At 37.3% G+C, this 27,660-nt stretch overlaps 2 protein-coding genes and 2 pseudogenes across 4 annotated transcripts; 1 reads left to right on the top strand and 3 right to left on the bottom strand.

Annotated features, from left to right (window-relative positions):
• The first annotated feature begins 24 nt into the window (after positions 1-24).
• On the top strand, positions 25-3,370 carry LOC126626064 (rhodanese-like domain-containing protein 8, chloroplastic; annotated as a pseudogene).
• On the bottom strand, positions 3,243-7,909 carry LOC126626060 (uncharacterized protein At4g15970-like). 2 transcript variants are annotated; one of them, XM_050295251.1, is made up of 4 exons: positions 7,394-7,909; positions 4,422-4,796; positions 3,860-4,341; positions 3,243-3,502 (listed from the first exon to the last, which is right to left on the bottom strand). In XM_050295251.1, exons 1-4 carry the CDS (start codon positions 7,742-7,744, stop codon positions 3,499-3,501), a joined length of 1,212 nt encoding a protein of 403 aa, XP_050151208.1. In that variant the 5' UTR covers positions 7,745-7,909; the 3' UTR covers positions 3,243-3,498. The 2 variants fall into 2 exon arrangements, with proteins under 2 accessions (XP_050151208.1, XP_050151209.1); XM_050295252.1 differs by having other exon boundaries at positions 7,433-7,909.
• Positions 3,243-27,578, bottom strand: LOC126626063 (uncharacterized protein At4g15970-like). Of its 2 annotated transcripts, none has more exons than XM_050295256.1 (5): positions 27,285-27,578; positions 25,782-26,159; positions 25,220-25,701; positions 24,864-24,885; positions 3,243-3,485 (listed from the first exon to the last, which is right to left on the bottom strand). In XM_050295256.1, exons 1-4 carry the CDS (start codon positions 27,480-27,482, stop codon positions 24,882-24,884), a joined length of 1,062 nt encoding a protein of 353 aa, XP_050151213.1. In that variant the 5' UTR covers positions 27,483-27,578; the 3' UTR covers positions 3,243-3,485; positions 24,864-24,881. The 2 variants fall into 2 exon arrangements, with proteins under 2 accessions (XP_050151213.1, XP_050151212.1); XM_050295255.1 differs by lacking the exon at positions 3,243-3,485 and adding an exon at positions 25,005-25,106 and having other exon boundaries at positions 24,858-24,885; positions 27,285-27,577.
• Positions 15,071-24,521, bottom strand: LOC126625651 (uncharacterized protein At4g15970-like; annotated as a pseudogene).
• Positions 27,579-27,660: the final 82 nt, after the last annotated feature.

The raw sequence follows: 27,660 nt of genomic DNA, 5'->3' as shown, positions 1-27,660 counted from the left end.
TAAGCCCATACGACGCCGTAGGTATTGGGCTTTGACTCGTCTGAATTGGGCCTATAGTCTTTGGGCTGGATAAAAGCAACTGTAATACGACGCCGTGTCAAATGGAATACACTGTCAGTGTCCGTTCATCAACAGTCCCACAGTACTCACTCACTGCTCACAGACTGAACAGATACGGAGAGACAGAAAATATGAGAGGGTGTTCACCGGCGCCGGCGGTAATATCCGGTGCGTCGAGCTCCACAATTACTCAAATTGCTTTGGTGGGCAGAAGAAGGAAAGGTTCATTTGAATTCCCAGTCTGCTCCTCCGCCGCCCAAACAGCTTGCCTTTCTTTCTCCAATCACAACGAGCATAACCAGCAGAGGCAAAGACAATGCCTTTGGTTACCAGAAAGAAGCAAACGGAAAGGCGGACGTCGTGCGGGCGTTGGCTTGCAATGCAAGTGCAGCTACGAAAGCAGGGGAGAGGATAACGAATGGGTGGTGGTGAATTTCTACCATTTCGTAATGATCAAAGACGCAGAGGCGGTGGCGGTGGCGGTGGCGGCCAAGCATCCCTCTTTCGTAGAGGGTCTCAACATACGTGGGCGGATATATCTGAATGAACAAGGGATAATGCACAGGTATTTATTGCTTTCTTTTTGTAATGTTTGCTTATGAAATCAGTGGAATGAATGAATGAAATGCTTATACAATGCTATAATCTATCTTAGCATATTGCTTTGTATTTGTAATGTACTAATGTTTATGAGCAGAAATTCTCTGCGGAGGACGTTCGTTCCACAGCCGGATTGTATGTACAAGTGAACTGAATTCATGAACCATACATATTACAGCAAGACAAACAAATAAGAAGTGTGTTTAATATCCTGTGTTGTGCATGTGTGCAGTATAGTGGGCTGTCGAGAGATGCACTTGTTGCATATTTTGAATGGTTAAGAGGAAACGAGAGATTTTCCGGCATCCTAGTGCAGGTTTCTGCAGCAACAAATGGCCATTGCGGTATAAGCCCTCACTGGTTCAGGCAAGCCCCAATACAACTTCTTTTTCTTCTACATCTTGTCGCTGATGTCATAACATAGATCTCCCCCGCTTCCAGTTAGAAGGAGGTATTTCACATCTTCCTTTGCTGGACCCTTCAATGCGAGCAACAAATCTATCTCCATCTGAATGAAGAAAGAGATTGGAAGCAGGGAATACAAATATTGATGCGTCAAATGACAATCTTAAAAGAAACCAGATTTTATTGGAGGTGAGAAATGGTATGCTACTTCCTAGCCTTTTAATTTTAAATGATTTTCCTCTTATCGTTAATCCGGCAATTCCCTTCAACTGTGTTTATTGTTGTTGGAACAATTTTGAGTGTTCAATAAAGACTTGTTCATAACTGTACATTTGAACAGTCCTTGATAGCTAGATTTGTTTAACACTGTCGTTTCTTCTTGGGTTGTTTGACATGTTGCCTTGGTCATGTTTCTAATGTATAATTGCGCATGCAATTCTTGTTATTTGTGTAGCTTCTACGTCAGCCATATAATAATTGTGTTCATAATTTCAGCCACAGAAGTTTAAAGATTTTGTCACTGCTTGTAATCAGGTTATGAGTGGGATATTGGTCATTTTGAAGGGGCTCGGCGACCTGATATGGACTGCTTTAGGAGCACTTCGTTTGGGTTTTCGCAACCAGAGGTACGTGACTTTTAGTTCAATGATATGTTACATCTGGAGACATTCTGTTTGTAGCCAGAGTGTGATGGTTGAAGTAGTGTTGTTTCGGCAAAACAAAAAAACTGTGCAGAAGTCCCACAGACGTAATTATATTGATGTGTAATGGTTTGAAATGAAGTTCTGATGTGAAGGTTTATGCCTTGGTATGGAGATTAAGATCAGGGACGTCAGCAGTTGGGAGGTTCCATAGTTTGTAGTCAAGCAACACTTTTGTGGTATTATATAGTGAAGGTCGCACTCTACTGTTTTATGTACGAAAAATTAGGCATTAATATGTTCTGAAGGCAGTAGAAACTTCATTTTCTGGTGACGAATGTGAACATACTACTTTCTATCTCTGTTAGTACTTATTCAGGTCATTTCTGCAGATCCATTAGAAAATGTTGATAAAGAAAAAACAAATGTATTGATGTATTGCACTGGAGATATCCGTTGCAATGTATATTCCACAATCCTAAGGTAACCCGCCAGCCTTTGCAATGTATATTGATGATTGTACTGCATGATTAATGGGAAAATTTGTGATGGAACGGGTCGTGGTTGTGATGTTGGAATCAATTCTTTATCTTCTTCTCTCGCTTTTCTTATTTTGGACATTTAGTTGTAATTTAATTTCATATGCCAGACAAAAGGGCTTTCAACATTTATACACATAAAGGAAGGTGTTTATCATTATCTGGAGAATGAAGGTCCTGTCCAGTGGATTGGGAATTTGTTCGTATTTGACTCTCGTCTCTCTCTCCCACCGCCTGCCTACAAGCATGAAGCCACGACTAAAGCAAGCACACATGAAGATCCAGAGAATAATACATTCGCTAGGTGCTATACGTGTGGTTCACAAGTCTGTGAGTTAGGCATAGAAACAGTGCAAATCTCGAGTGCAATCTGCTGTATCTGTAAGTTCCTTTTGTTAGCTATTCTCTCTCCATCCACCCCTCCCTCCTACAAGTTGAAGCGTCACTGCTTAAGTGTCATTTTACCATCTGCATTACGTAAGGATTTCTATTTCAGATGCTGTTTGAACTAAGAGGACGTTGCTGTTCCAACTGCACGACTGCTCCTCGACTTAGACCTGTTCTTCCAAGGTTCCAGAGGTACAAGAAGTGGCACACGTATCAAGATTCGATTCCACAGAGCCAGTTGATGGCTTGATCAGACTCGTAAGTCCTCGGGGCAGTTCATCATTTATCTAAACTAAACCAGAGCATCTGGTGGGCATCATGCTTGTCTTCCTGTTGGATGGCTGCAGTTCATGACGAATTTAGACAAATTTCCCTATTCTTTTCTAACAAAGGAGAAAGGCAAGTTTGGTGTCTATGATCATGTTAGCTTGCAGCCATAAGTCTCCAGAATATACATCGGCCTAACTCTTCTGCTATAGGAAACAACAAGCAGCTGCAAACGTAGCGGAAACGTGGAACTGAAACATCTTGTTTAAACATTGCTCTTAGTAAAGTGTGAGGAAAAAAAAATGTTTTAAAGTCAGTACCTCAACTACGCTTATGCACATGATAGCAGACAATATAAGTGAGTAAATAAAATTGAATTTGTACGTACATGTAGGCATTTATCTATCTCATCTGGTTTGTACATTTGAAATTGTTACAATTCATAAATGGAGGGTATATTCTTTTCACTAATTCACTTCACATAAACATTGCAAAAAGAAAAACTGCTGCAAAATAAGTTCTGTAATAATAATCATGAGCAAGATGACATATATTTGATCCGCAGGGAGCAATTTCCATCGTTGAACCCTCCTTTTCTTCTACCTGAAGTGACAACATACGTGATGAAGTACATACACGTCAGATTCATGCATGCATGGGATGGTTCTCAAGTCAAAATTAAGTTTCAAAAATATTTGATCATCAACGCAACAACCTTTTTTATTTGGTTGCAAAAGGTATGTATAAAGGGGTGTGCTATCCGCACACACTTTTTTACTTCACAAACTCCTCTTAATTTGCAGTCATCAGATCGACTAAATTAAATAATATCAAATGACAAAAATTAACAAAGATGTGTAAGAAGTAAAAAGAGTGTGTGGATAGCACATCTGAATAAAAACTATTGGCATAAGAAATGGGCTTAACGGAAGAAGATTCATAAGCGATGGCTAAAATTACCTGCATTTTTGTGGGACGGTCCATAAAGCTTGTGATGTGCCTGTGGCGTTACGAGGTGATGACATGTAATTTTTCCAAACTTGAAGCAAAGCTTTGAGATCGTTCACTTTGTTTTCAAGACCAATACAACAATTGGCATGCATTGTGCAAACTTGGTTAAAATCCTTACTTGGCTCACAGAAGCCACCAAAGTATTTTGTATCCAAGAATCTCACTTTCAATCCAATCTTGGCAATGAAGGGATCAAATTTAATCCTATTAAGCACTTCTTGTTCATTCGTATCTGGATATGTGTATTTGGAGAGGTACCAAAATTTGTAAAACCCAATAGTTCGATCATTGGATTTTACATTGACAAATCCACAGTTGGGAGGATTGTCAAAACTATAAGAATCAGCTAGGAATTGATCAGTTGCAATTTGAAAATCTGCATCCGGATAGAATTGTGGAAATGGATCTCGAAGCCACATTATATCGGTATCCTGATCATTAATTTCACTAAATAGTTCATTCATGGAAAAGTAAGCAAAAATTGGAAGAAATTAAGGACTAAGAAAAATACCGTAAAGATAAAGTTGTAGCCTTTGTCGAGAATGGAAGACAAAATCTGGGTTCTTCTCCACATCATCCGTAGGTAATTGGGAGTCAGATAAAATACCTCGCCGGTAAAGTTGGTGCCTTGAGTGTAAAGTAAGTAACAATGAGGGTGTGATGCTAAGCAACGAGCATATGCTTTTTGGTCCACGCAGATGACTAGCAAATGCTTGAGCAGCCATTTCGTGTTGCTTCCGATGTTAAAGCTCTCAAGAAAGAGATCAAATATTGAATTGGGCTCTGCCCATGCATCATTTAACGTAGTTATTATAACCGTTTTGTTCTTCATGCATGCATTTTTCAGAACTTTATCCAATGGATCCATATCCTCTTGTTGGTTGCCCTGCATGCACCGATAATGTTATCACTATTAATTAATGAAACTCTCTTTGTCAACCAAAAGATGATGAAAAGACAACTTAGTCTTCTATCATAAAAAAAAAAGATGGGCAATAATGTAATTTCATAGGTCCAAATTTTATTGTTTTTTATTAAAGTCTCACCTACAGGTGATGTTAAAATATCTCTAATATTTAAAAAATAAAAAAATAAAAAAACCAAAAACAAAAACCTCTCATTCCCCCCACGTTCTCTCCCTCTCTCTCCCTCTCTCCTTCTCATTTTCTAAAAAAAACGTGTTCTTACACATAAAGTGTGTGAGGAAATGCTAATATATATATACGAACATACTTACATGCTAACATAATTAATTAATGAAAATATGACTTTATTCATAGAAATTATATTTCTTTTTAACTAAAATTCACCGTATTATATTTTCTTAACGAAAACCCAATGATTAGACTCCACTCAACAATTTTCTTAATTAAATTTGACTTCACATAATTTCGTATTTTTGAATACCTAAAATACCCCTAATAACTTATGTCGGATTAAAAACAAAATTTAATGTCATGGTTTCAAATTCAATGCATATTAATAACACAATGATATGATATTAGGGTTTGAATTCGCTTCATTTTTATCCTTTTTTAAGTTCTTAGTTATTTTGTCACTTAGTACTACAGTCTAGTAACATTCCTCTTCACTTGTAAGTGAGAGGCCTTAAGTTTAATTCTTGCCAAAGGTAAATTTGAACCACATTATTGCTAGATCATTATGAAGTTAAACCCACATCCTCCCACTTTAATGTAGATAATAACGTTGGTTAAAAAAAAAGGCTTATTATATTAACACCCCACAAATTGTTGAATAAACCACACATACTTAATACACTCCACATTTACTTTTTTCAATGAAAAATTCTCTTAACACACCCCACATACTTCCCCATAATACCCTCACACCTCACATTCTCGATATACACCTTACATTTTCTAAATGCACCCCATATTTTCTATACACCCCACATTTCTCAAATCTTATAAAGCTTTTAATTTGGACAAAAAATACCGACTTGAATTTTGACAAAAGATGTTGCCTGGGATTTAAAGCATATGTGGGTTGTTTTCAATTCCACCATTAAAACTCATGTTGCATGTTTTTAATATTGAGTGGTAATTTTAGGTGTTTAATTATTCATGTAATCCCTATGATCCCTAAAAGATGAATATGAATATAGAAACTTGAATAACGTAGCAAAAGCAAGATTAAATAATTATCAATGTCGTCAAAATCACTAAAACAATAAAAAAATATGAAGTCTTACCTTATGTGAAGCTTCCAAAACATCGATTTCGTGTTTCATTCGTCAAAAATAATTTTTCTCAATCAACATGTTTGTAGTTTTATTGGTTAGAGTTTTGTTCAACAATGGAGGGTCAGAGGGATTTTGATAGTTGAAGAAAATAAATAATACGTTAAAAGTGATTTGGGGTGTATTTAGAATATTTTTTTAACTTAATAAGGTCAAAATTGTCATTACATAGTAGGGTAAATAAATCATTTAATATTAAATTTTAATGTGGGATGCTAATATAAAATGTCTAAAAAAAATTCTTAGTTGCTTTTCAAATTTGCATAAAATTAGAAATTTTTTCGTTTAACTTTTCCCTTTTCAAAATATGTGAGCATTATATAAAAACAAAGTGTGCCTCTTAGCTGCCAATAAAATATAAGAATGTTATCTTCTCAAAATAAATTTACCTATATTTTATATATAAATATAGGTAAATTATTTTACGTACCACATATATATAATAACAATAAAATGTGCCTAAAGCATGTAATAATATGTGCAAAATAATTTACTACAACATAAAAGATGTCATTCGGTTCAATTTAATTACCAATATTTCACATGTAGGTACAGGTAAATTATTTTATGAAATTAAAGTACATACTTGAAGATAAAGATGTCATTTGCTAAGATAAAGGATGTCATATCTCATTTGGTTAAATGAAAAAAATATATGTAAATTATTTTTACAAATATTTACGTACTGACCTGAAATATATTTATATTTTTTATAAGGAAATATATTTATATTTTTTATAAGGAAATATATTTATATATTTAATGAAAAAGAGAATATGTATGTATATTGTTTCAATTGTAGCTTATAAAAATTGAAATTTTGAGCAATTATTGACTAAAGCACATATAAATCAAGTATAATGCACCTACAAGTTGAATTTTTAGATGCTTGCAAAAAAAAAAAAAAAACTAGATCAAATTTAACATTTCATCATTATTGTTAGGATTTCATCATTACTGTTGGTATTAGTAAATTGCATTGACATAATTAGGGTGTATTGGGGCATAGGTTGTAAATAGTATATGTTATTTCTTTGTCTACACATCAATGGATTTGAATTTTGGGGTTTAATTGAATGTTTAAATATAGATAAGTTTTGTCTAGGAAATAAAAATTGCAATAGCATATCTCTAAAGAACCCATAAATATACTGATTTGCGGAGTAGAAAGTAAACAGGATTAATTAGGGAGAGATAAGAAATGAATTAAGAGGACTACGTACTGTACTGGCCTGCTGAAGCGAAGGGGTTGTGGTATTCACCTGCTGAAGCGAAGGGGTTGTGGTATTCGCCTGCTGAAGCGGAGGAGTTGTGGTATTCGCCTGCTGAAGCGAAGGGGTTGTGGTATTCGCCTGCTGAAGCGGAGGAGTTGTGGTATTCGCCTGCTGAAGTGGAGGGGTTGTGGTTCTGCAGGAGGGGAGGGGTGGTGCCAAGCCATCATAACGAAATCCAGAAGGATACACAAAATTGTAGACAATAAAGCAACCGGCGACAGCTGCTGCCGCCATAAACACCAGTATCGTCCGTGCAGTAATCCTCTTCCCAGTAATATCAAGAATCACAGAGTTTCTCATTCTTGATGCTTTTTCAACTGATAAATCCAGATTTTCTTCTCTTGGGTAATTGGGTTGTAATACATATGGCAAACTGGGTTAGACTTAGTCCCTTAGCTGTATATGTATATAAAGTATTGTATTTAGCTGCGAAAAGCACGAAAGCTAACTGGACTAGTCATTACGCACAATAGTGTGTAATGTATTATAGAGTCCAAGTCCAAGGTTGATAGACAATGGCGGCATTGGACTTTCGGGTATATATGGGTGCGTTTGGTACGCAGACGGGACGGGACGGGACGGGACGGAACGAATGTGTAATTTTTGAAAAAGACATGGGGTATATTTGTCTTAAAATGGTAAAACATTGTGTTCCACATACATGGAACAAACCCGTTCCAGGGGGGAGGTGGGACGCAAAAACACCCAAAATCTGTCCCGTGGAACAGCCCGTTCCACCCATTTTTGGCGCACCAAACGCGGGACGGAACGCCTCGTCCCGTTCCGTCCCGTCCCGTCCCGTCCCACGTACCAAACGCACCCTATAGGAACTCTATTATTATTATTATTATTTTTTACATTTCGAGTTGAAGGTTTGAAGTTGAAGTAGTCCATTACTTTACTTTTAATATAGATAATATCGTTTGTTAAAAAAAAATAGGCATTACGAAAGTCCCATTTTGGTGGTGGCAATTTGTTTTTAAGGTTTGGTTGGCTTTTTAGTCAAAATGATCATTGAGATTAGTCTAACTCTTCATTTTGGTTCATGTGATTTAAAATCGATAAAACTGGTTTTTGAATTTGTCAACCATCAATCATTTTGGTCATTCCGTTAAAAATTTCCCCTTAAATAAGAAGAAAAATATACCCTCAATTGTTAAATTATTTTGTCCCATTGTTTATTAAATTGAGGGTATTTTTATCATTTTAGTATTTATTTAACATAGATTTTTCACGGAATGATCAAAATGATGACAAACTTAGGGATTTCTTCTATTAATTTCAAATCTCAACAACCAAAGTGACAAGTTATGTCAATCTCATTGACCATTTTAGCTAAAAAGCCAATTTGGTTGGTTACTGTTTATGCTTGAGATGTATGATGAGTGTATGAGGAAATGAATTAATGAAAAATGGTGATGATAAACAGAGTAAATGAAAACAAAATATTCAAAGTGATAGCAACTTAAATAGTTTTTTATTTTTAATTTGTCTGATTTAATTTTGTGTGCTTTTTGTTGTAAATTTTTTCTACGTCTCTTTCATCATCATTCATCAATTCTTTTTTATCTATCTCATAGACTCTCTATCATTAATACAAAAAATGAGCATTAAAATTAAAAAACGAACTAAATGGTTATCAAACATTTTTTTTAATAATGTTATATGATGTGTCATTTAGTACTATGGTTTAGTGATATTCTTCTTCACTTGTAAATGAGAGGTCTTAAGTTCGATTCTTGCCAAAACGAATTTAGACTATATTATTGCTAGTCTATTGTGAGACTTAACCCACTTCTCTCACCTCCTTTAATGTAGATAATATCGTTTGTTGAAAATAATGTTATATGATAATTTTTGTTTTTTATAAACAAATATATGATATGTTTTGCAGTCGGATGGATATAATTTGGCAAACTCCACCTCGAATCTTATACCCCTGATTTTTTTTACCAGTACAAGATGTCAACCTGTTACCTGCCTGCCTGGCTAATTGTTTCTTCCCCTTTGAGCCTTATTATCCTTCTGTTAATATTTACTTAATTTTTAATTAAAACCTCTAAAGCTCTACAATCTATATATATATATATATATATATATATATATATATATATATAAAGGAATACAATAATATTTTTTCATATACAAAATGAAAATTAAGGGATGACCTCCCTAGCTAGCTAGTTCTAGTCCACCGGGTAAGGTAAGTACTAACTAGGGTTAGCCCATCTATATATATATACACATAATCCATGCAGACCACTCTACATATATATAATAATTTAAGCGTTAATCTTAGTTTACTACCATGAAGTTTCGTGGTTTTCAACATTTGGTACATGAAGTTTTTTTCATCCCAAAATCATACCTCAAGTCTTAATTTTGGGACAGTTTCATACATATGTTAAATTTTCCGTTAGAACTTTTGTTAACTGATGACGTGGAGTCCACGTGAACAATAACTTAGCGTTACGTGTCTTATGGGCCCACATAAATATTTTTAAAAATTTTAAAAAAAAATTCCCGTTTTCTGGGCTCCCTCTCCCCCAAAAATCCATTCTCTCATTTGTACACCTTCTCCCCAAACATCCTCGTCATGTACGAGCTCCACTTTGCCATGCCCATGTCCGGTGCTATCCTCAACAACATCAACACCCACACCGTCTTCGTACTCCTGCGCCATAACGAAGCCATTTCTCTCTTCCTACCGAACACCCTTTCCCATCGACTTGTCCTCATCGCCGACGATTCGAGCGCGCCGTCATGCGCAGCACCACTTGATCACTTCATGTGCATGTACGAGAACCTCGTGGACAGAGGCGACGAGGGGTTCGAGTGGGTCCCATCGTCGAACAAGTGGGATCCGATGACTGCCACATCATCGGGAGTCGTTCACTGCCATAGAGAACGATGGAGCAACGGGCGAGGGCCTTGACATTGCCGATCTTGTTGAAGACAAGGAAGAGGAAGGAGTCTGGGAGGCGATCGAAGAGGTCGTCGTCGATGGAGGAGTAGGGTTCCAGACAACAACGACGAATTCCTCCAATCGGCACTCCTACTCTGTCGGCTCTTTCGATTACATTGTAGATGAGGAGGAGTCGGAAGTGAGGCTGAGCAATGTTGAGCGAGAGGGTGCAGGTTGCAAAGGATGAAGGAAGGGAAGGGGTTGGGGGAGGTAGAAGACGGGTTGGGTTTTTTTTTTTTTTGTATTTATTATTAGCACGTGACACTCAGTTATTGTCCACGTGTGCACCACGTCATCAGTTAACATAAGTTCTAATAAAAAACTTAAAGGATATATGAAACTGTCCCAAAATTAAGACTTGAGGTATGACTCTTTGATGAAAAAAAACTTCATGTAACAAATGTTGAAAACCACAAAACTTCAGGATAGTAAACTAAGATTAAAACGTTCACCCTTGGAACAAATTTACATATAATTCTAATTGTTATCGAATATGTATATATAATTTTAATTTTAACCACTAAATTATTGCACGTAGCTGACAGATAGTGAGGCCAGTCGGCAGGCCACACCAAGAATGGTGTGCCCTCTCCTCTTCCAAATTCTAGGGAATTAATATATCATGTCATGTATAATTAATTCCTTTTATGGTGATGGATACTCTTTTGTTTTATTGACTGGATTGAAATCTCTGGCAAGATTTTTATTGAGATTCATTGTATGCATCATATCCTCAATGATTGGATGTAGTCTATTACCTTATCAATGAATATTGCAGTGTTTTCAAAAAAAAAATTAATGATAATATTCTTTCACAAAATTAATCAATCAAAGCCATTAAATAATTTCAAAATGAACTTGTTAAACCTAATTGGGGGAATTGATATAATTTTTTATTGTTAGTTGCCAAGTCAAAAGATGCCGACACAAGCCAGAACGTCTGAACATGTATATTCTGGTGATGGGTACTAGTCTAACATGACTCACAAGAGAGATGAAGATGATGTTGGGAATTATTATCAATATTCAATCGGAGAGAAGACTTTTCAAAATTAAGAGTATTCTTATTTCTCTGCTTAATTTTATTCAATCCGGCTGCAACCGACGTTTCAACGCTATATATGTTTATTAATTTTGTCATCTCTTCTCCATGATGCATATTCAAGTATAGAATATTTAACACACCAAAAAAATTACGTAAACATTCTTATTTTACTATCTCATGCTAATTTTATATTCGCATTTTTTCGGAATTATTTCACGTTAGTAGTACAGCTCATTTCTTTATTTGAGGTTCGCCTATGAACATGCAACTTCATCAAGGAAACCAAGTTTATATCTTATTCTCCTATTTTGGATATTTTCGATGATGATGAGCATGGACGGAGCTACATAAGGCCCAGGGAGGGCATCCGTCCCCATTCAGATTTTTGGGTAAGGAAAGCAAAAATGTCATGACAATTAAAACAACAATTAAAATTTTGATTTTGGTTCCAAATATTCCACGTTTTCTAACCTAAATCAAACTCAATTGAACTAGGGGTTTTGATAAATACATTGGATTCAACTGATGAAGTATCATAATTTAATACAAAATTTTTACTCCAAAGTATTTTATATGAATTTACTTCATTCATTTGTTTGTGGCATTACAATTTAGAATTTAACTTTCTAATTTAGAGATTTTTTACTGTATCTGGTCTTCAATAACCTAAAACCCATTATTTTACTTGGTTGTTTTAAGATGCCCCCAATCAAAAAAATTTCTAACTCCGTCCTTGATGATGAGTATATAATTATTATTATATTCTCTCAATTATATTATATAATATATGTCAATATTGCTCCAAAACACTCTCTCAACTATATATCAATATCTCTCAAGTATGATTATAATTATACTTGTCTTACCTCGAGGCTTCGATTCCTACATTGATTTTTTAATTTTATTTTGGGATTAATTTCCTGTATTGATTACGAAAGGGATCATTCATTGCTAATCACATAAATCAAGCATAATTTATTTCCCTAAATAATTATTGTTCAATTGTATTATTCTTAGGCCAAACTCTAATGATTGATTGATCATTGACTTAATAAACTTCAACACTCGTTTCATAATCTATTTACCAAAAGAGAATGCTAAAGCTATCATATTTTTAGAACATATTTTGTAGAATACATGATGCGGCATCTATAGTTGGTTTCTTTCTTTAATAGACCATATTTGGGAGGTTTGTGTTAATTTTTAATTTTTTTTTCAAAACCGGTGATATTGGACTCATTTGAAATGGTTAAAAGCGTTTAAAATGGTTAACAACGTTTTTGATAAAAATGCTTTTGAAATCAACCCATAGTAAAATGACAAATGAATTCTAGAAAATCACTTCATTGCTTCATGCAAGAATGCAGGAAGCACTTTAAGTGCTTTTGAAACCCATAAATATTTTTTCTACAAGTGATTTCAGTTATTTTAAGAGCAATTCCAAACAAGCTTATTATATACTAAGGGGAGATCAGATTCAATTTTTTTATTCAAATGAGAGAGTATATATTATTGTAGACAACATGGTTAAGCCCAGTCTACAAATTTGTGTTAGTTACGTACAAATAATTACCTAACAAGAATAATTTTAAATTGTTCTAAACTTTTTAAAACATTTCAAATAAATACCTAACATTGCAAGTGGTTATCTACTACAATATTAGAGAGAAGTGTTGCCCTTACACTACGGTGTGAGATCGAACCCGATTAGCCCCATAGTCTAACATTTAATTTAACAAATATATCATTTGACCAAAAAAAAAAAACAATAATAAATACCTAACATTTTGAGAATTATGCATTTGCTAAGTCACTAGCATTAAGTGTCGGTGACATCATGTGGACAAGTATAGAATTTGACTCTGTTTGTGTATCTCAATATTGTCCTTATCACTTATCATTAATAACTCAACATATGTCTATTTTTCAAAATATGAGATAATTTTTTTAAGGAAAAGTACGATATTCATTAAGTTGCAATAAAAACCTACAATATTGAGGATAAGGTGCATAGATGGGTCTCGATAAAAATCTTGGTAGAAATTTCAATCCGGTAATAGTATATGGCACAACCAATGTATAGTAAACTATCTCAAATATTACGATCGAAGTAAAATTAACTGGGTCTTTCTTCTACTAGGATGTCCTAGATCAAGTCCGGAGGGTCTTCAAACCATAACACATCGCAATGTCTTCCAATTCGTGCACGAGCAAGCCGATGCGCTGCTTGATTGGCTTCGCGTCGAATGTGGCGCATTTCAATATGCGCAATTACCGGGAGAAAGCTCCTAGTATCTCCCAAAGGTGGACAAACCATCTTCCTTCCTTTGTAGAGCAGCTATAGTTATGCTCGAATCACCTTCGAACACGACGTCTTGTCCTCCATTGACGATCTGCACCAAAATTTTCGCAGCATGCCTTGCCGCCAAGATCTCCGCATGCGGCTGGGAAACCACATTAACATGAACTCCTGAGGCCCCACCGCCCCAGCACTGCCTGGTGCCTCCTTTGAAGGTCAATCTGCCTCCTTTCGTCTCTCGAGCGGATCCGACATATTCCTCCCTAACCCTTAAAAATTTTGATTTGGTTCTGTCTTCGGCTACTCTTCCTCTCTCAAATTCTTCAGAACGCAATCCCCAATGCAAAATTCCACCACCGCCTTCTCCTCCCCCTGAAGATATTTTTAGTTAGGACAAGAATACGGACACCACATGTTTTTATACAAGTGATAAAAATTTTTAATTTTTAAGTTATTAATCATTTAACACACATAACTTATCATTTATATAGAAACACATGATACATGATGTATCATCTCTTGGTTAGACTGAAAAATCTATCATCCACCTGCAACTGTAGTACAGCTTTTTTTTGGGATACACGTGCATGTCACATGCTGATTATAGTTATTTTCCCTCCTCTATCTGTCGCACGAGGCCCGGCCCAAACATAATACAACCGAGGCGGCCCATCACAAATCCAACGGATCGGATCCAGGCATTCCAGCCTATACGTGGGCAAACCACAATTGTACGGGCATTATGTATTCTCGAGCTCTTTTGATTTCTACATTTCAAACTGGTTGGTCTGAAGTTGAACTAGGCACCAGGAAATTGTACAAGTATCACAAATACACAATATTACATACTAATTACACTTTACATATACTTGCACATCTGGCTTTCTTTGTATTTCATTTTCATATAAATAAAATAAAAATAAACTGCTGCAAAATAAGTTTTGTAATCCTGCTTTGTGAGGAAGATGACATATTTGATTCCCTGATCGAGGTGCCATTTTCATCATTGAACTTCGTGCTCATTTTCTTCTACATCAAGTAACAAGTAGAAAACGTCATAATCAGATCCATGGTTTTCAACTTAACTTTCAAATACTAGTTCATGTTCATCATCATCATCATCTATTTCGTAAGTTACAAAAACTGAAAACTGAAAAACGAAATGGTTATCTAATGATCCTTTAGAAATAAACTCCATTTTAAACCGTTATGATTAAATAAAGCAATGTAACATTGTAAAAGTGTTTACGCACTGATCTTGAATACGTTATAAGATATACAATGTGATCAGATGTTGCATCCCTTCTCCAGTGATCACTAATGCTTCCAAAGGCGTTGGAAAGAAGTGCTTCAATCAATTAGAAGGTCAAAGGGGTCAATACAAACAACAGACTGTATATAAAGTTCCAAAAGAAATAGGAAGGAAAAAAAACCTGTTAAGGGCGACATGCGAAATGTTGGCATAAGAAATAGGGTTTAACATATGACCAGAAGCTACAACAACAACAAAGCCTTTTCCTACTAAGTGGGGTCGGCTATATGAATCCTAGAACGCCATTACGCTCAGTTTTGTATCATGTCCTCCGTTAGATCCAAGTACTCTAAGTCTTTTCTTAGGATCTCTTCCAAAGTTTTCCTAGGGCTTCCTCTACCCCTTCGGCCCTGAACCTCTGTCCCGTGGTCACGTCTTCGAACCGGAGCGTCAGTAGGCCTTCTTTGCACATGTCCAAACCACCGTAACCGATTTTCTCTCCTCTTTCCTTCAATTTCGGCTACTCCTACTTTACCTCGGATATCCTCATTCCTAATCTTATCCTTTCTCGTGTGCCCACACATCCAACGAAGCATCCTCATCTCCACTACACCTACGTGTTGATGCTTCACCGCCCAACATTCTATGCCATACAGCATTGCCGGCCTTATTGTCGTCCTATAAAATTTTCCCTTGAGCTTCAGTGGCCTACGACGGTCACACAACACGCCGGATGCACTATTCCACTTCATCCATCCAGCTTGTATTCTATGGGTGAGATCTCCATCAAATTCTCCGTTCTTTTGCAAGATAGATCCTAGGTAGCGAAAACGGTCGCTCTTTGGTATTTCCTGATCTCCGATCCTCACCCCTAACTCATTTTGGCCTTCGTTTGCACTGAACTTGCACTCCATATATTCTGTCTTTGATCGGCTTAGGCGAGGACCTTTAGATTCCAACACTTCTCTCCAAAGGTTAAGCTTCGCGTTTACCCCTTCCTGCGTTTCATCTATCAACACTATATCGTTTGCGAAAAGCATACACCAAAGAATATCATCTGAAATATTAAGTTTGTGATCTTCGCTAGATTGCTCTGGTAATTAGTGTGGATAAGTATGTAAATGGATAGAGACAGAAAGCAAACACAAGATGTACGTGGTTCACCCAGATTGGCTACGTCCACGGAGTAAATGAGTTCTCATTAATTGTGAAGGTACACGGTATATAGGTTCAAGCTCTCCTTTAGTGAGTACAAGTGAATGATTTAGTACAAATGACATTAGGAAATATTGTGGAAGAATGATGTCGTAATCATGAAACTTTTAAGTACCGAAGTGTGGTATCGTCTTCACTTGCCTTATCTGTCTCATAGGTAGATGTGGCATCTTCTTTGGCAGTACTCTTCCTCCCTCCAGGGGTAGTATCTTTAACTGGTGGAGATGCACAAGGTAATGTATCAATTTCACTTGACGCTTACTTGTAGTTTCAGGCTTGGTCAAGCGCGATACAAACCATGTAGTAGGAGTCCCCCAAGTCGCCGAGCTAGGGGATCTGCTGAAAGAGGTGACAGACAAGGTAAGCAATCAGAGCTCAAAGCAATCAGTCCCAGATCAGAAGTTTGATTTCGAGTTCCGGCTGATTGTTATCATTCTCCTTATCTTGCAGGTAACATGAAGGATAAAGAGAAGAAAATGAGAAAATGTGATATGAGATACTTTTGCTTTTGAAGAAGTAACTTTCCACATGCTTATTCTTGAACTGGGCTGGATGGTTTTCTTGTTTCCGCCAGAGTATAAGGCCAACTGAAGAATTTGAGGGTCAAAACAAGTCCATCAAATCTAGAGTACGTTCGACCCTGCTGATATGAGATACTTTTGCTGTTGACAAAGTAGTGGATGTATCGGCACGTGTTCTGTTGCGCTTGTCTCCACATGCTTCCTTGTATCCTGCTCACTTGCCCTATTTGTTCCTCAGGCAGATGTGGTATCTTCTCGGGAAGCATAAGATGTTGAAGATGAGTACTCGAGAGCAATGGGGTTCCAGGCAGTCAGTTCCGGACTGGAAGCTTGATTCCAAGTGCTGACTGATTGCTCTCTTTCTCCTTGTCTTGCAGCTAAGAACAAGGCCAAAGGAAAAGACAGGGAAAAAGAATGATATGGGATACTCTTGCTTTTAACCCTGATGATATGAGATATTCTTACTCTAGTGTAGCTTGTTTGCAGAGGTATTCTCGGGGGGAAAGAAAGCTGAGTATTTCGAGAGGCTTCGTTGGGAATGCCCTCTCAGATATGAGGAAGGGTTAAGCATTTTTGCAGGTCTGCCTGTCTGTTGAAGATGGAGGTCGACATATATAGGAGTCTCCCTAACAAGGAGTAATATTATTCTTTTACCCTGCTTGGTCATAGCACGGTAGTGGGAGCTGCCAGCTTCACGTGTTTTAACTCTGTCAGAGCACTTTGAAAAAGTGGTATGTGGTATCTGGAAAGATGATGTTACGTGTGAAGATTACAGACAAGCTTTATCCAAGGAGATCTGGCTCTCGAAGTTGAGAAAGCGGTGTGAAGATTACAGACAAGCTTTATCTAAGGGGCTCTCGAAGTTGAGAAAGCAGTGCCTCTTCGGTTTTCGAACAAGCAATCTTGTCGGGGATCTGTCTCTCGAGATTTGGAGAACGGTGCCTCTTCGATTTTTGAGAAAGCAATCCTGCTAAGAGTTTGGCTCTCGATATTCGAAGAGCGGTGTCTCGTCGCTTTTTGAGAAAGTAATCATGTTGGGAGTCTGGCTCTCGAGATTCGGAGGACGGTGCCTCTTCGATCTTGAAGCAAGCAATTTTGTTGGGAGTGTTTTCTCGAATGTGAGTAAAGGTTAGGCCTGTTTGCTAGTCTACCTTGCCACGAAGCACAGAGGTTGACCCACAGGGACTTTCCAATTATCCAGCAATGGTCCTGTTCCTTTACCCTTGTGGGTAATAATATGGTAGCTAGACCTTCAAAATTTATGTGTCTAAACTTTGTTAGTGCTGTTTCTTTGCTATTCTTTTACCCTTCTTGGTCACAGCGATGTAATGGGAGCTGCAAGCTTCACGTGTCTAAACTTTGTCAGAGATTTTTGGCAAAGTTATCTGTGGTACCCGTGAGCTGATGTTGCGTGTGGAAAGTGAATGATTGAACAGTAACATTCATGTGTTTTCTACTTCACTAGAAATCTTCGACAGAATGCCCGTAATTTCCGCAAAGTTGAGTGTGCATGTGACATGTGTTGACAAGGCTGAAAAAGCAGGCGCCTCTTTGATTTCTGAGATCGGCCATCGTGGTCTCTGAGCAGCCCAACTTTTGAGAAAGCAAGCGCCTCTTCGATTTCTGCGATCGACCTTCGTGGTCTTTGAGTAGCCCAGCTTTTGAGAAAGCAAACGCCTCTTTGATTCCTGAGATCGGCCCTCGTGGTCTCTGAGCAGCCCAGCTTTTGAGAAAGCAAACATCTTTTCGATTTCTGAGCAGGCGCCTCTTCGATTTCTGAAGCTCCATCGAGTGCGGATTTTTATAGAGGCTGGTATTAAGTTCCAAAGCACACTTGAATCTCCACCAGTAGAAGCTCCCTTCTTGCATTTCTAAGATCTTGATTTGTCCAACCTCTTTTCTCTTCAACACCTTTGAAAATGTCTGGCCCCTCCGACCGTCGTTTTGACTTGAACCTTGTTGAAGAGGCAGCCACGCCTTCTCCAGATAACATATGGCGCCCATCCTTCTTATCCCCTACTGGTCCTCTTACCGTTGGGGATTCCGTGATGAAGAATGATATGACCGCTGCGGTGGTGGCCAGGAACCCTCTCACTCCCAAAGATAACAGACTACTTTCCAAATGGTCTGATGAGTTGGCTGTTAAGGATTCTCTGGCTCTCAGTGTTCAGTGTGCAGGTTCTGTGTCTAATATGGCCCAACGCCTATTTGCTCGAACCCGCCAAGTTGAATCATTGGTGGCTGAAGTGATGAGTCTCAAACAGGAGATTAGAGGGCTCAAGCATGAGAATAAACAGTTGCACCGGCTTGCTCATGACTATGCTACAAACATGAAGAGGAAGCTTGACCAGATGAAGGAATATGATGGTCAGATTTGACATGATCATCAGAGGTTTGTGGGTTTGTTCCAAAGGCATTTATTGCCTTCGTCTTCTAGGGCTGTACCGCGTAATGAAGCTCCAAATGATCAACCTCCGATGCCTCCTCATTCTAGGGTGCTGTCCAGTACTGAGGCTCCGAATGATCCCCCTCCGGTGCCTTCTCTTTCTGGGGCTCTGCCGACTGCTGAGACTTCTCCTAAGCAACCTTTGTAAAGGCTCCCTCTTGTTTGTTTATTTTGACTCGTGTATATGTACATATTTGTAACTTCTTAGAGATATCAATAAATAAGCTTTGTTTCATTTCAACGTATTGTGTTAAATACACTAAAGTCTTCTTCACTAAATTCTTTGAATTTTTCTTTTGTTGAAGCTTGTATGTTGAAGCTTTGTGAGTGAAGCATGTAGGTTGAGGTAGTGTTCCCTTAATTTCCCGAGTAGGGAAAACTTCTTGATTGGAGACTTGAAAAATCCAAGTCACTGAGTCGGGTCGGCTATATGAATCTTAGAACGCCATTGTGCTCGATCTTGTGTCATGTCCTCCGTTAGATCCAAGTACTCTAAGTCTTTTCTTAGAGTCTCTTCCAAAGTTTTCCTAGGTCTTCCTCTACCCCTTCGGCCCTGAACCTCTGTCCCGTAGTCGCATCTTCTAACCGGAACGTCAGTAGGCCTTCTTTGCACATGTCCAAACCACCGTAACTGATTTTCTCTCAGTTTTCCTTCAATTTCGGCTACTCCTACTTTACCTCGGATATCCTCATTCCTAATCTTATCCTTTCTCGTGTGCCCACACATCCAACGAAGCATCCTCATCTCTGCTACACCCATTTTGTGTACGTGTTGGTGCTTCACCGCCCAACATTCTGTGCCATACAGCATCGCCGGCCTTATTGCCGTCCTATAAAATTTTCCCTTAAGCTTCAGTGGCATACGACGATCACACAACACACCGGATGCACTCTTCCACTTCATCCATCCAGCTTGTATTCTATGGTTGAGATCTCCATCTAATTCTCCGTTCTTTTGCAAGATAGATCCTAGGTAGCGAAAACGGTCGCTCTTTGGTATTTCCTGATCTCCGATCCTCACCCCTAACTCATTTTGGCCTCCATTTGCACTGAACTTGCACTCCATATATTCTGTCTTTAATCGGCTTAGGCGAAGACCTTTAGATTCCAACACTTCTCTCCAAAGGTTAAGCTTCGCATTTACCCCTTCCTGAGTTTCATCTATCAACACTATATCGTCTGCGAAAAGCATACACCAAGGAATATCATCTTGAATCTGTCCTGTTAACTCATCCATTACCAACGCAAAAAGGTAAGGACTTAAGGATGAGCCTTGATGTAATCCTACAGTTATGGGGAAGCTTTCGGTTTGTCCTTCATGAGTTCTTACGGCAGTTTTTGCTCCTTCATACATATCCTTTATAGCTTGGATATATGCTACTCGTACTCCTTTCTTCTCTAAAATCCTCCAAAGAATGTCTCTTGGGACCCTATCATACGCTTTTTCCAAATCTATAAAGACCATGTGTAAATCCTTTTTCCCATCTCTATATCTTTCCATCAATCTTCGTAAGAGATAGATTGCCTCCATGGTTGAGCGCCCTGGCATGAACCCGAATTGGTTATCCGAAACCCGTGTCTCTTGCCTCAATCTATGCTCAATGACTCTCTCCCAGAGCTTCATTGTATGACTCATTAGCTTAATACCCCTATAGTTCATGCAATTTTGTACGTCGCTCTTATTCTTGTAAATAGGCACCAAGGTGCTCTTTCGCCACTCGTTTGACATCTTCTTCGTTTTCAAAATCCTATTGAAAAGGTCAGTGAGCCATGCTATACCTGTCTCTCCCAAGGCTTTCCATACTTCAATCGGTATATCGTCTAGGCCCACTGCTTTTCTATGCTTCATCTTCTTCAAAGCTACAACCACTTCTTCCTTCCTGATTCGACGATAAAATGAGTAGTTTCTACACTATTCTGAGTTACTCAACTCCCCTAAAGGAGTACTCCTTTCATGTCCTTCATTGAAAAGATTATGAAAATAACATCTCCATCTATCTTTGACCGCGTTCTCTGTAGCAAGAACCTTTCCATCCTCATCCTTGATGCACCTCACTTGGTTTAGGTCCCTTGTCTTCTTTTCCCTTGCTCTAGCTAGTTTATAGATATCCAACTCTCCTTCTTTGGTATCTAGTCGCTTATACATATCGTCATAAGCCGCTAACTTAGCTTCTCTCACAGCTTTCTTCGCCTCTTGCTTCGCTCTTCTATACCTTTCACCATTTTCATCGGTCCTATCCTTGTATAAGGCTTTACAACATTCCTTCTTAGCCTTCACCTTTGTTTGTACCTCCTCATTCCACCACCAAGATTCCTTTTGGTGTGGAGCAAAGCCCTTGGACTCTCCTAATACCTCTTTTGCTACTTTTCGGATACAACTAGCCATGGAATCCCACATTTGGCTAGCTTCCCCCTCTCTATCCCACACACACTGGGTGATTACTTGCTCTTTGAAAATGACTTGTTTTTCTCCTTTTAGATTCCACCATCTAGTCTTTGGGCACTTCCAAGTCTTGTTTTTTTTCTCACTCTTTTGATATGTACATCCATCACCAACAAACGATGTTGATTAGCCAAGCTCTCCCCCGGTATAACTTTGCAATCCTTACAAGTTATACGATCCCCTTTCCTCATTAGAAGAAAATCTATTTGTGTTTTTGACGACCCACTCTTGTAGGTGATCACATGTTCTTCTCTCTTCTTAAAGAAGGTGTTGGCTAAGAAGAGATCATATGCCATTGCAAAATCCAAGATAGCTTCCCCATCCTCATTTCTCTCCCCAAAACCATGGCCACCATGAAAACCTCCATAGTTGCCTGTCTCCCTGCCCACGTGTCCATTTAAATCTCCTCCTATAAATAACTTCTCCATCTGAGCAATTCCTTGCACCAAGTCTCCAAGGTCTTCCCAAAATTTCTCCTTCGAACTCGTATCCAACCCTACTTGAGGTGCGTACGCACTAATCACATTGATGAGTTCTTGTCCTATTACAATCTTGATTGCCATGATTCTATCTCATACCCTCTTGACATCTACAACATCTTGTGTCAAGGTCTTGTCCACAATGATGCCAACACCGTTTCTCGTTCTATTTGTGCCCGAATACCAAAGCTTAAACCCTGAGTTTTCTAGATCCTTTGCCTTAAGACCAACCCACTTAGTTTCTTATAGGCACATAATATTTATCCTTCTCCTCAGCATAACTTCCACTACTTCCATAGATTTTCCTGTTAAGGTTCCTATATTCCACGTTCCTAAACGCATTCTACTCTCTTGAACTCTACCCTTCTGTCCTAGCTTCTTCACCATCCCCCGTCTAATAGGATCAAAGTACTTCTTTTGTGTGTCCTGTGTAAAGTTGATAGGAGCATATGCTCCCAAACAACTTTGAGTGGAGTCGTTCGAAAAGAAGTTTCTATGGCCCCCTTGCTCATTTAACACTGCATCCGGGTGCCGATGGAGATACAGCGACCCTTGCTCACTTATCACTGTGCTCGGGCCACACAGCGCGCCACTTACGGGTGACGTCCTAGCTTTAGTGCGATTTCGTTCTGGATTCATTGTCATAAGGATTTGACGTAACTGTGGAGTGCCGGCTGTCGACTACCTGACGCCCTCCCCCTTCTCCTTTATCCGGGCTTGGGACCGGCAATATAAGATAAACTTATATAGGCGAAGTTATATGACCAGAAGCTACATTTAAAAAAAAATATTCCGTATGCTTAGCAAGGGGTTTATTGATTTGTTGGTTAAGAATATCATTTCTTAAACCCGAGTTATAAAGTTCGAATCCACCTTGCTTGTGTAAAGAACAAAACAAAAAAGCGAATGCTTAAAAATTAAATGAAAGAAGACTTACAAGCAATTGATAAATATATACCTGCAATTTTGTGGGACGGTCCATAAAACATGTAATGTATCATTGGTTTTGCGAGGCGATGACATGTAATTTCTCCATGCGAGGAATTGACATGTAATTTCTCCATACTTGCAGCAAAATTTAAGATCATTGACTTTGTTATCGAGACCAACACAACAATTAGCATGCATCGTGCAAACTTGATTAAAATTCTTACTGGGTTGACAAAAGCCACCAAAGTATAGTGTATCAAAAAACCTCATTTTCAGTCCAATCTCAGCAACAAAGGGATCAGATTTAATCCCATTTTGTACATCTTGTTCGTGTTTTCTTGGATACGTGTTTCTGGAAAAGTACCAAAACTTATAAAACAGAATAGTCCGATCATTGGATTTTGCATAGGAAAATCCAGTGTTGGGTGAAATTTTCACACTGTAAGAATCACCTGTGAAGTTATCACAAGAAATTTGAAGATCGGTATCTCTGGATTGAATTGTGAGAATGGATTTCGAAGCCACATTATATCATTATCCTGTACATTCCAATATCACATGCATGCAACAAAATCAACAACAGTTAAAATAAATTGGCAGGCTAACTTTTTTTTTTCCTTTCTTGATATTGTAAGTTTTGGGAAAGTAAGCAAAAATTGAACAGGAATTACTGTAAGAGTACATTGTAGCAATGGTCATTCAACTAAAAATCTATTACTATTGGTCCATTAACTCATCAAAACGTGTAGCTATGGTCATTGTCGTTAACTTTGTTGGAATTTTGTCAAAATGAGTTATTTTGGAAGGACCATTGCTACAATTGGGTTAAAGTTAAGGGACAATTTCTCTAATTGGGTTAAGGTTGAGGGACAATTTCTCTAGTTGGATTAAAGTTGAGGGACTATTGGTAATTGATTTTTAGTTGAGGGACCATAGCCGCACGTTGTGATAAAATGAGGGACCAATGATAATGAATTTTTAGTTGAGAGACTATTACTACAATTTACTCTTACCGTAATGACAAAGCTATAGCCTTTCTCGAGAATAAGAGATATAGACTGGACTTTTCCCCACGTTATCTGTAAGTAGTTTGAAGACGTAAAAACTGCCTCGTGGGTAAAGTTGGCACCTTGAGTTTTGAGCCACTGCCTTCAAAATGATAGATTTTGTACCTATTTTTATTTTCGTAATCTTCTTGCCAAGAACTTTGACAAATTATCTATTGCCAAGGCATACAATCAATGTTTTTAATCATGCTAGAAAAATGTTTACTCTTAACTTTCTTCATAAATTTTCAAAGGTCCATTATCTCATATAGAATTTTGATTGGTTGACAGAACATCGCCAACAACTCTAGGACGGTGGATTTCTACATTCCTGTGATCTCATCCGTTTAAGAATTGTCATAGTTTAACTCCACCTATTTAAGAATTTCTCTCAGTATAAAGTGTGAGGAAAAAAAGTGTGAAAATTGTACCGCATCGGTGTTACTAATCTATTTCATTTTATTAATCTAAACTACGCTTCTGGTGGATAATATTTGTGAAAAAATTGGACTTCTACATTAGGTATCCATCCCTTTTGATTTGTACATTTCAAAGTTGCATACTATTTGAAGTTGAAATAGACATTACGCAAAGGTAATCCATAAATTAATGGTGGCATATTCCTTTCACTAATTCACTTTAGATAACTTGGAAAAAGCAAAACAGCTGCAAAATAAGTTTTGTAATAATGTAACGAGCAAGATATAAGTTTTGTAATAGTATTTCACGAGCAAGATGAAATATATTTGATTGCCAGGGAGGAATTTCCATCGTTGAATTTAAGCCTCTTTTTCTTCTACCTGAAGTATATACATGAAAAAGTAGAACTATAAGCGTCAGATTCATGCATGCATGGGATGATTTTCGTATCAAGTTTCAAAAATATTTGGTCATCAACGTAACATTGTATAAGATTTACCTGTAATTAAATGTTTAGAAAGCTCCACAGATTGGAATAATCTTTTTATAGTTTCACTCCCTAGTCTGGTTACTATGCTTCCAACGGCGTTGGAAGGAAGTGCTTCAAGTCAATCAGATACTCAAAGGGGTCAATATACTAAAAAAGATATAAAAACTGTTGGCATGAGAAATGGGCTTAACAGAAGATTCATAACCGATGGATACAAAATTTACCTGCAATTTTGTGGGACGGTCCACACAGCTTGTGATGTGCCAGTAGCATTATGAGGCGATGACATGTATTTTTTCCAAACTTGAAGCAAAGCTCTAAGATCGTTCACTTTGTTTTCAAGACCAATACAACAATTAGCATGCATTGTGCAAACTTGGTTAAGGTCCTCACTTGGCTCACAGAATCCACCAAAGTATTTTGTATCCAAGAATCTCACTTTCAATCCAATCTTGCCAATGAAAGGATCAAATTTAATCCTATTAAGCACTTCTTGTTCATTCGTTTTTGGATACGTGTATTTGGAGAGGTACCAAAATTTGTAAAACCCAATAGTCCGATCATTGGATTTTACATTGACAAATCCACAATTGGGAGCATTTTTAAAACTATAAGAATCACCCATGAATTTATCAGCTGCAATTTGAAAATCTGCTTCTGGATAGAATTGTGGGAATGGATCTCGAAGCCACATTATATCGGTATCCTGTTCATTAATTTCACTAAATAGTTCATGCATGGAAAAGTAAGCAAAAATTGGAAGAAATTAAGGACTAAGAAAAATACCGTAAAGATAAAGTTGTAGCCTTTGTCGAGAATGGAAGACAAAATCTGGGTTCTTCTCCACATCATTTGTAAGTAATCGGGGGTTAGATAAAATACCTCGCCGGTAAAGTTGGCACCTTGAGTATAAAGTAGGTAACAATGAGGGTGTATCACTAAACAACGAGCATATGCTGTTTGGTCCACGCAGATGACTAGCAAATGCTTGAGCAGCCATTTCGTGTTACTTCCGATGTTAAAGCTTTCAAGAAAGAGATCAAATATTGAATTGGGTTCTGCCCATGCATCATTTAACGTAGTTATTATAACTGTTTTGTTCTTCATGCATGCATTTTTCAGAATTTTATCCAATGGATCCATATTATCCTCCAGTTGGTTGCCCTGCATTTTTTCAGAACTAAAGGTAAATTATTTTACCACACATATATAATAACAATAAAATGTGCCTAATGTATGTAATAATATATGTAAAATAATTTACCTACAACATAAAATATGTCATTTAGTTCAATATTTAATTTACCTATATTTCAATAGATATAGGGAATTTATGTATCTATTTGAAAATGAGTGAGGATCCTCGCAAGATCCTGTTTGTAAGGATCTCGGTGATTCTCAAATCACATCCATTCATCGTACATCAAGATGTTAGAAATCATTTTTTAATTTAAAATTGAATATAAACAGTACATGACGAAAACTGACCGCATGATGTTCGATGAACAAATGTGATTGGAGGATCCTCTCTCTTTGAAAATAAAGGATGTCATATGTCACTTGGTTAAAAAAAATATAGACAAATTATTTTTATGAAGATTTTTTTTTTTTGTCAAATGGTAGATTTTGTTAGATTATATGTTAGATTAGCCACCGACGAAATTTGAACTCATGTCGTTATGAAAAAATTCAACACTTTTCTACCATTGTGATAAAGAGCCACTTGCATGAAGATTAAAGTACCAATTTGAAATACATTTTTATTTTATTTTTCATAAGGAATATATTTATATATTTAATAAATAAAAAAAGAACATATATATGTACGTATAGTCTATAAAAATGAAATTTTGAACTGTGTGTTGACTAAACAATTACTAAAGCATAATGTACCTACGAATTGAAATTTTGTTTTTTTAGTAAAATGATACATTTTACACGGATTGAGAGTTCGGTTAAATCATATAATTAACCATTTTGGTATCAAATTCGTCATCTACTAGATTTGTACTTTAGACCTCTCACTTACAAGTAAAAATAAATAACATCAGATCATAGTATTTTAAATGCTTGAAAAAAAACCGAAAGAAACTAGATCAAATTTAAGATTTTATCATTGTTGTTGGGATTTCATCATTATAGGTATTAATAAAGTTTACTGACACAACTAGGAAATAAAAATTGCAATAACATCCGTCTAATGAACCCATAAGTTGATTTGTGGAGTAGAAAGCAAAAGGGATTAATTAGTGAGAGATAAGTAATGAATAAGAGGACTAGTGTACTCGCCTGCTGAGGTGGAGGGATTGTGTTTCTGCAGGAGGGGAGGCGTGGTGCCAAGCCATCATAAAGAAATCCAGGAGGATACACAAAATTGTAGGCGATAAAGCAACCGGCGACAGCTGCTGCCGCCATAAACACCAGCGTCGTCCGTACATTAGTCATCTTCCTATATATATATATGCCAAACTGGCGACAGTTTCTCATTCTTGATGCTTCTTCAAACTTATTAACTTCTTCATCTATTGGATAACTGGGTTGGTAATAGATATGCCAAACTGCATTAGACTTGGTCCCTTACCTATATATATACATATACATACATATATATATATATATGTGTAGTATTTAATTTATATGGATTTTTTCTAAAATCAAGAATCAT

This window comes from Malus sylvestris, chromosome 6 (assembly GCF_916048215.2).
Source record: "Malus sylvestris chromosome 6, drMalSylv7.2, whole genome shotgun sequence".
NCBI lineage: Eukaryota > Viridiplantae > Streptophyta > Magnoliopsida > Rosales > Rosaceae > Malus > Malus sylvestris.
The sequence above is the reverse complement of the archived record's forward strand: the minus strand, read 5'-3'. Positions and strand labels throughout refer to the sequence as shown.

Coding starts and splice junctions, on each gene's coding strand:
- LOC126626060 (XM_050295251.1), bottom strand. CDS start 7,744: ATGAGAAACTCTGTGATTCTTGATATTACTGGGAAGAGGATTACTGCA. Junction 4,797..7,393: donor CGCTTCAGCAGGCCAGTACA/GTACGTAGTCCT, acceptor CGGTGCATGCAG/GGCAACCAACAAGAGGATAT. Junction 4,342..4,421: donor GCTACAACTTTATCTTTACG/GTATTTTTCTTA, acceptor ATTAATGATCAG/GATACCGATATAATGTGGCT.
- LOC126626063 (XM_050295255.1), bottom strand. CDS start 27,482: ATGAGAAACTGTCGCCAGTTTGGCATATATATATATAGGAAGATGACT. Junction 26,160..27,284: donor CAATCCCTCCACCTCAGCAG/GCGAGTACACTA, acceptor GAAAAAATGCAG/GGCAACCAACTGGAGGATAA. Junction 25,107..25,219: donor ACCGTCCCACAAAATTGCAG/GTAAATTTTGTA, acceptor ATTGACTTGAAG/CACTTCCTTCCAACGCCGTT.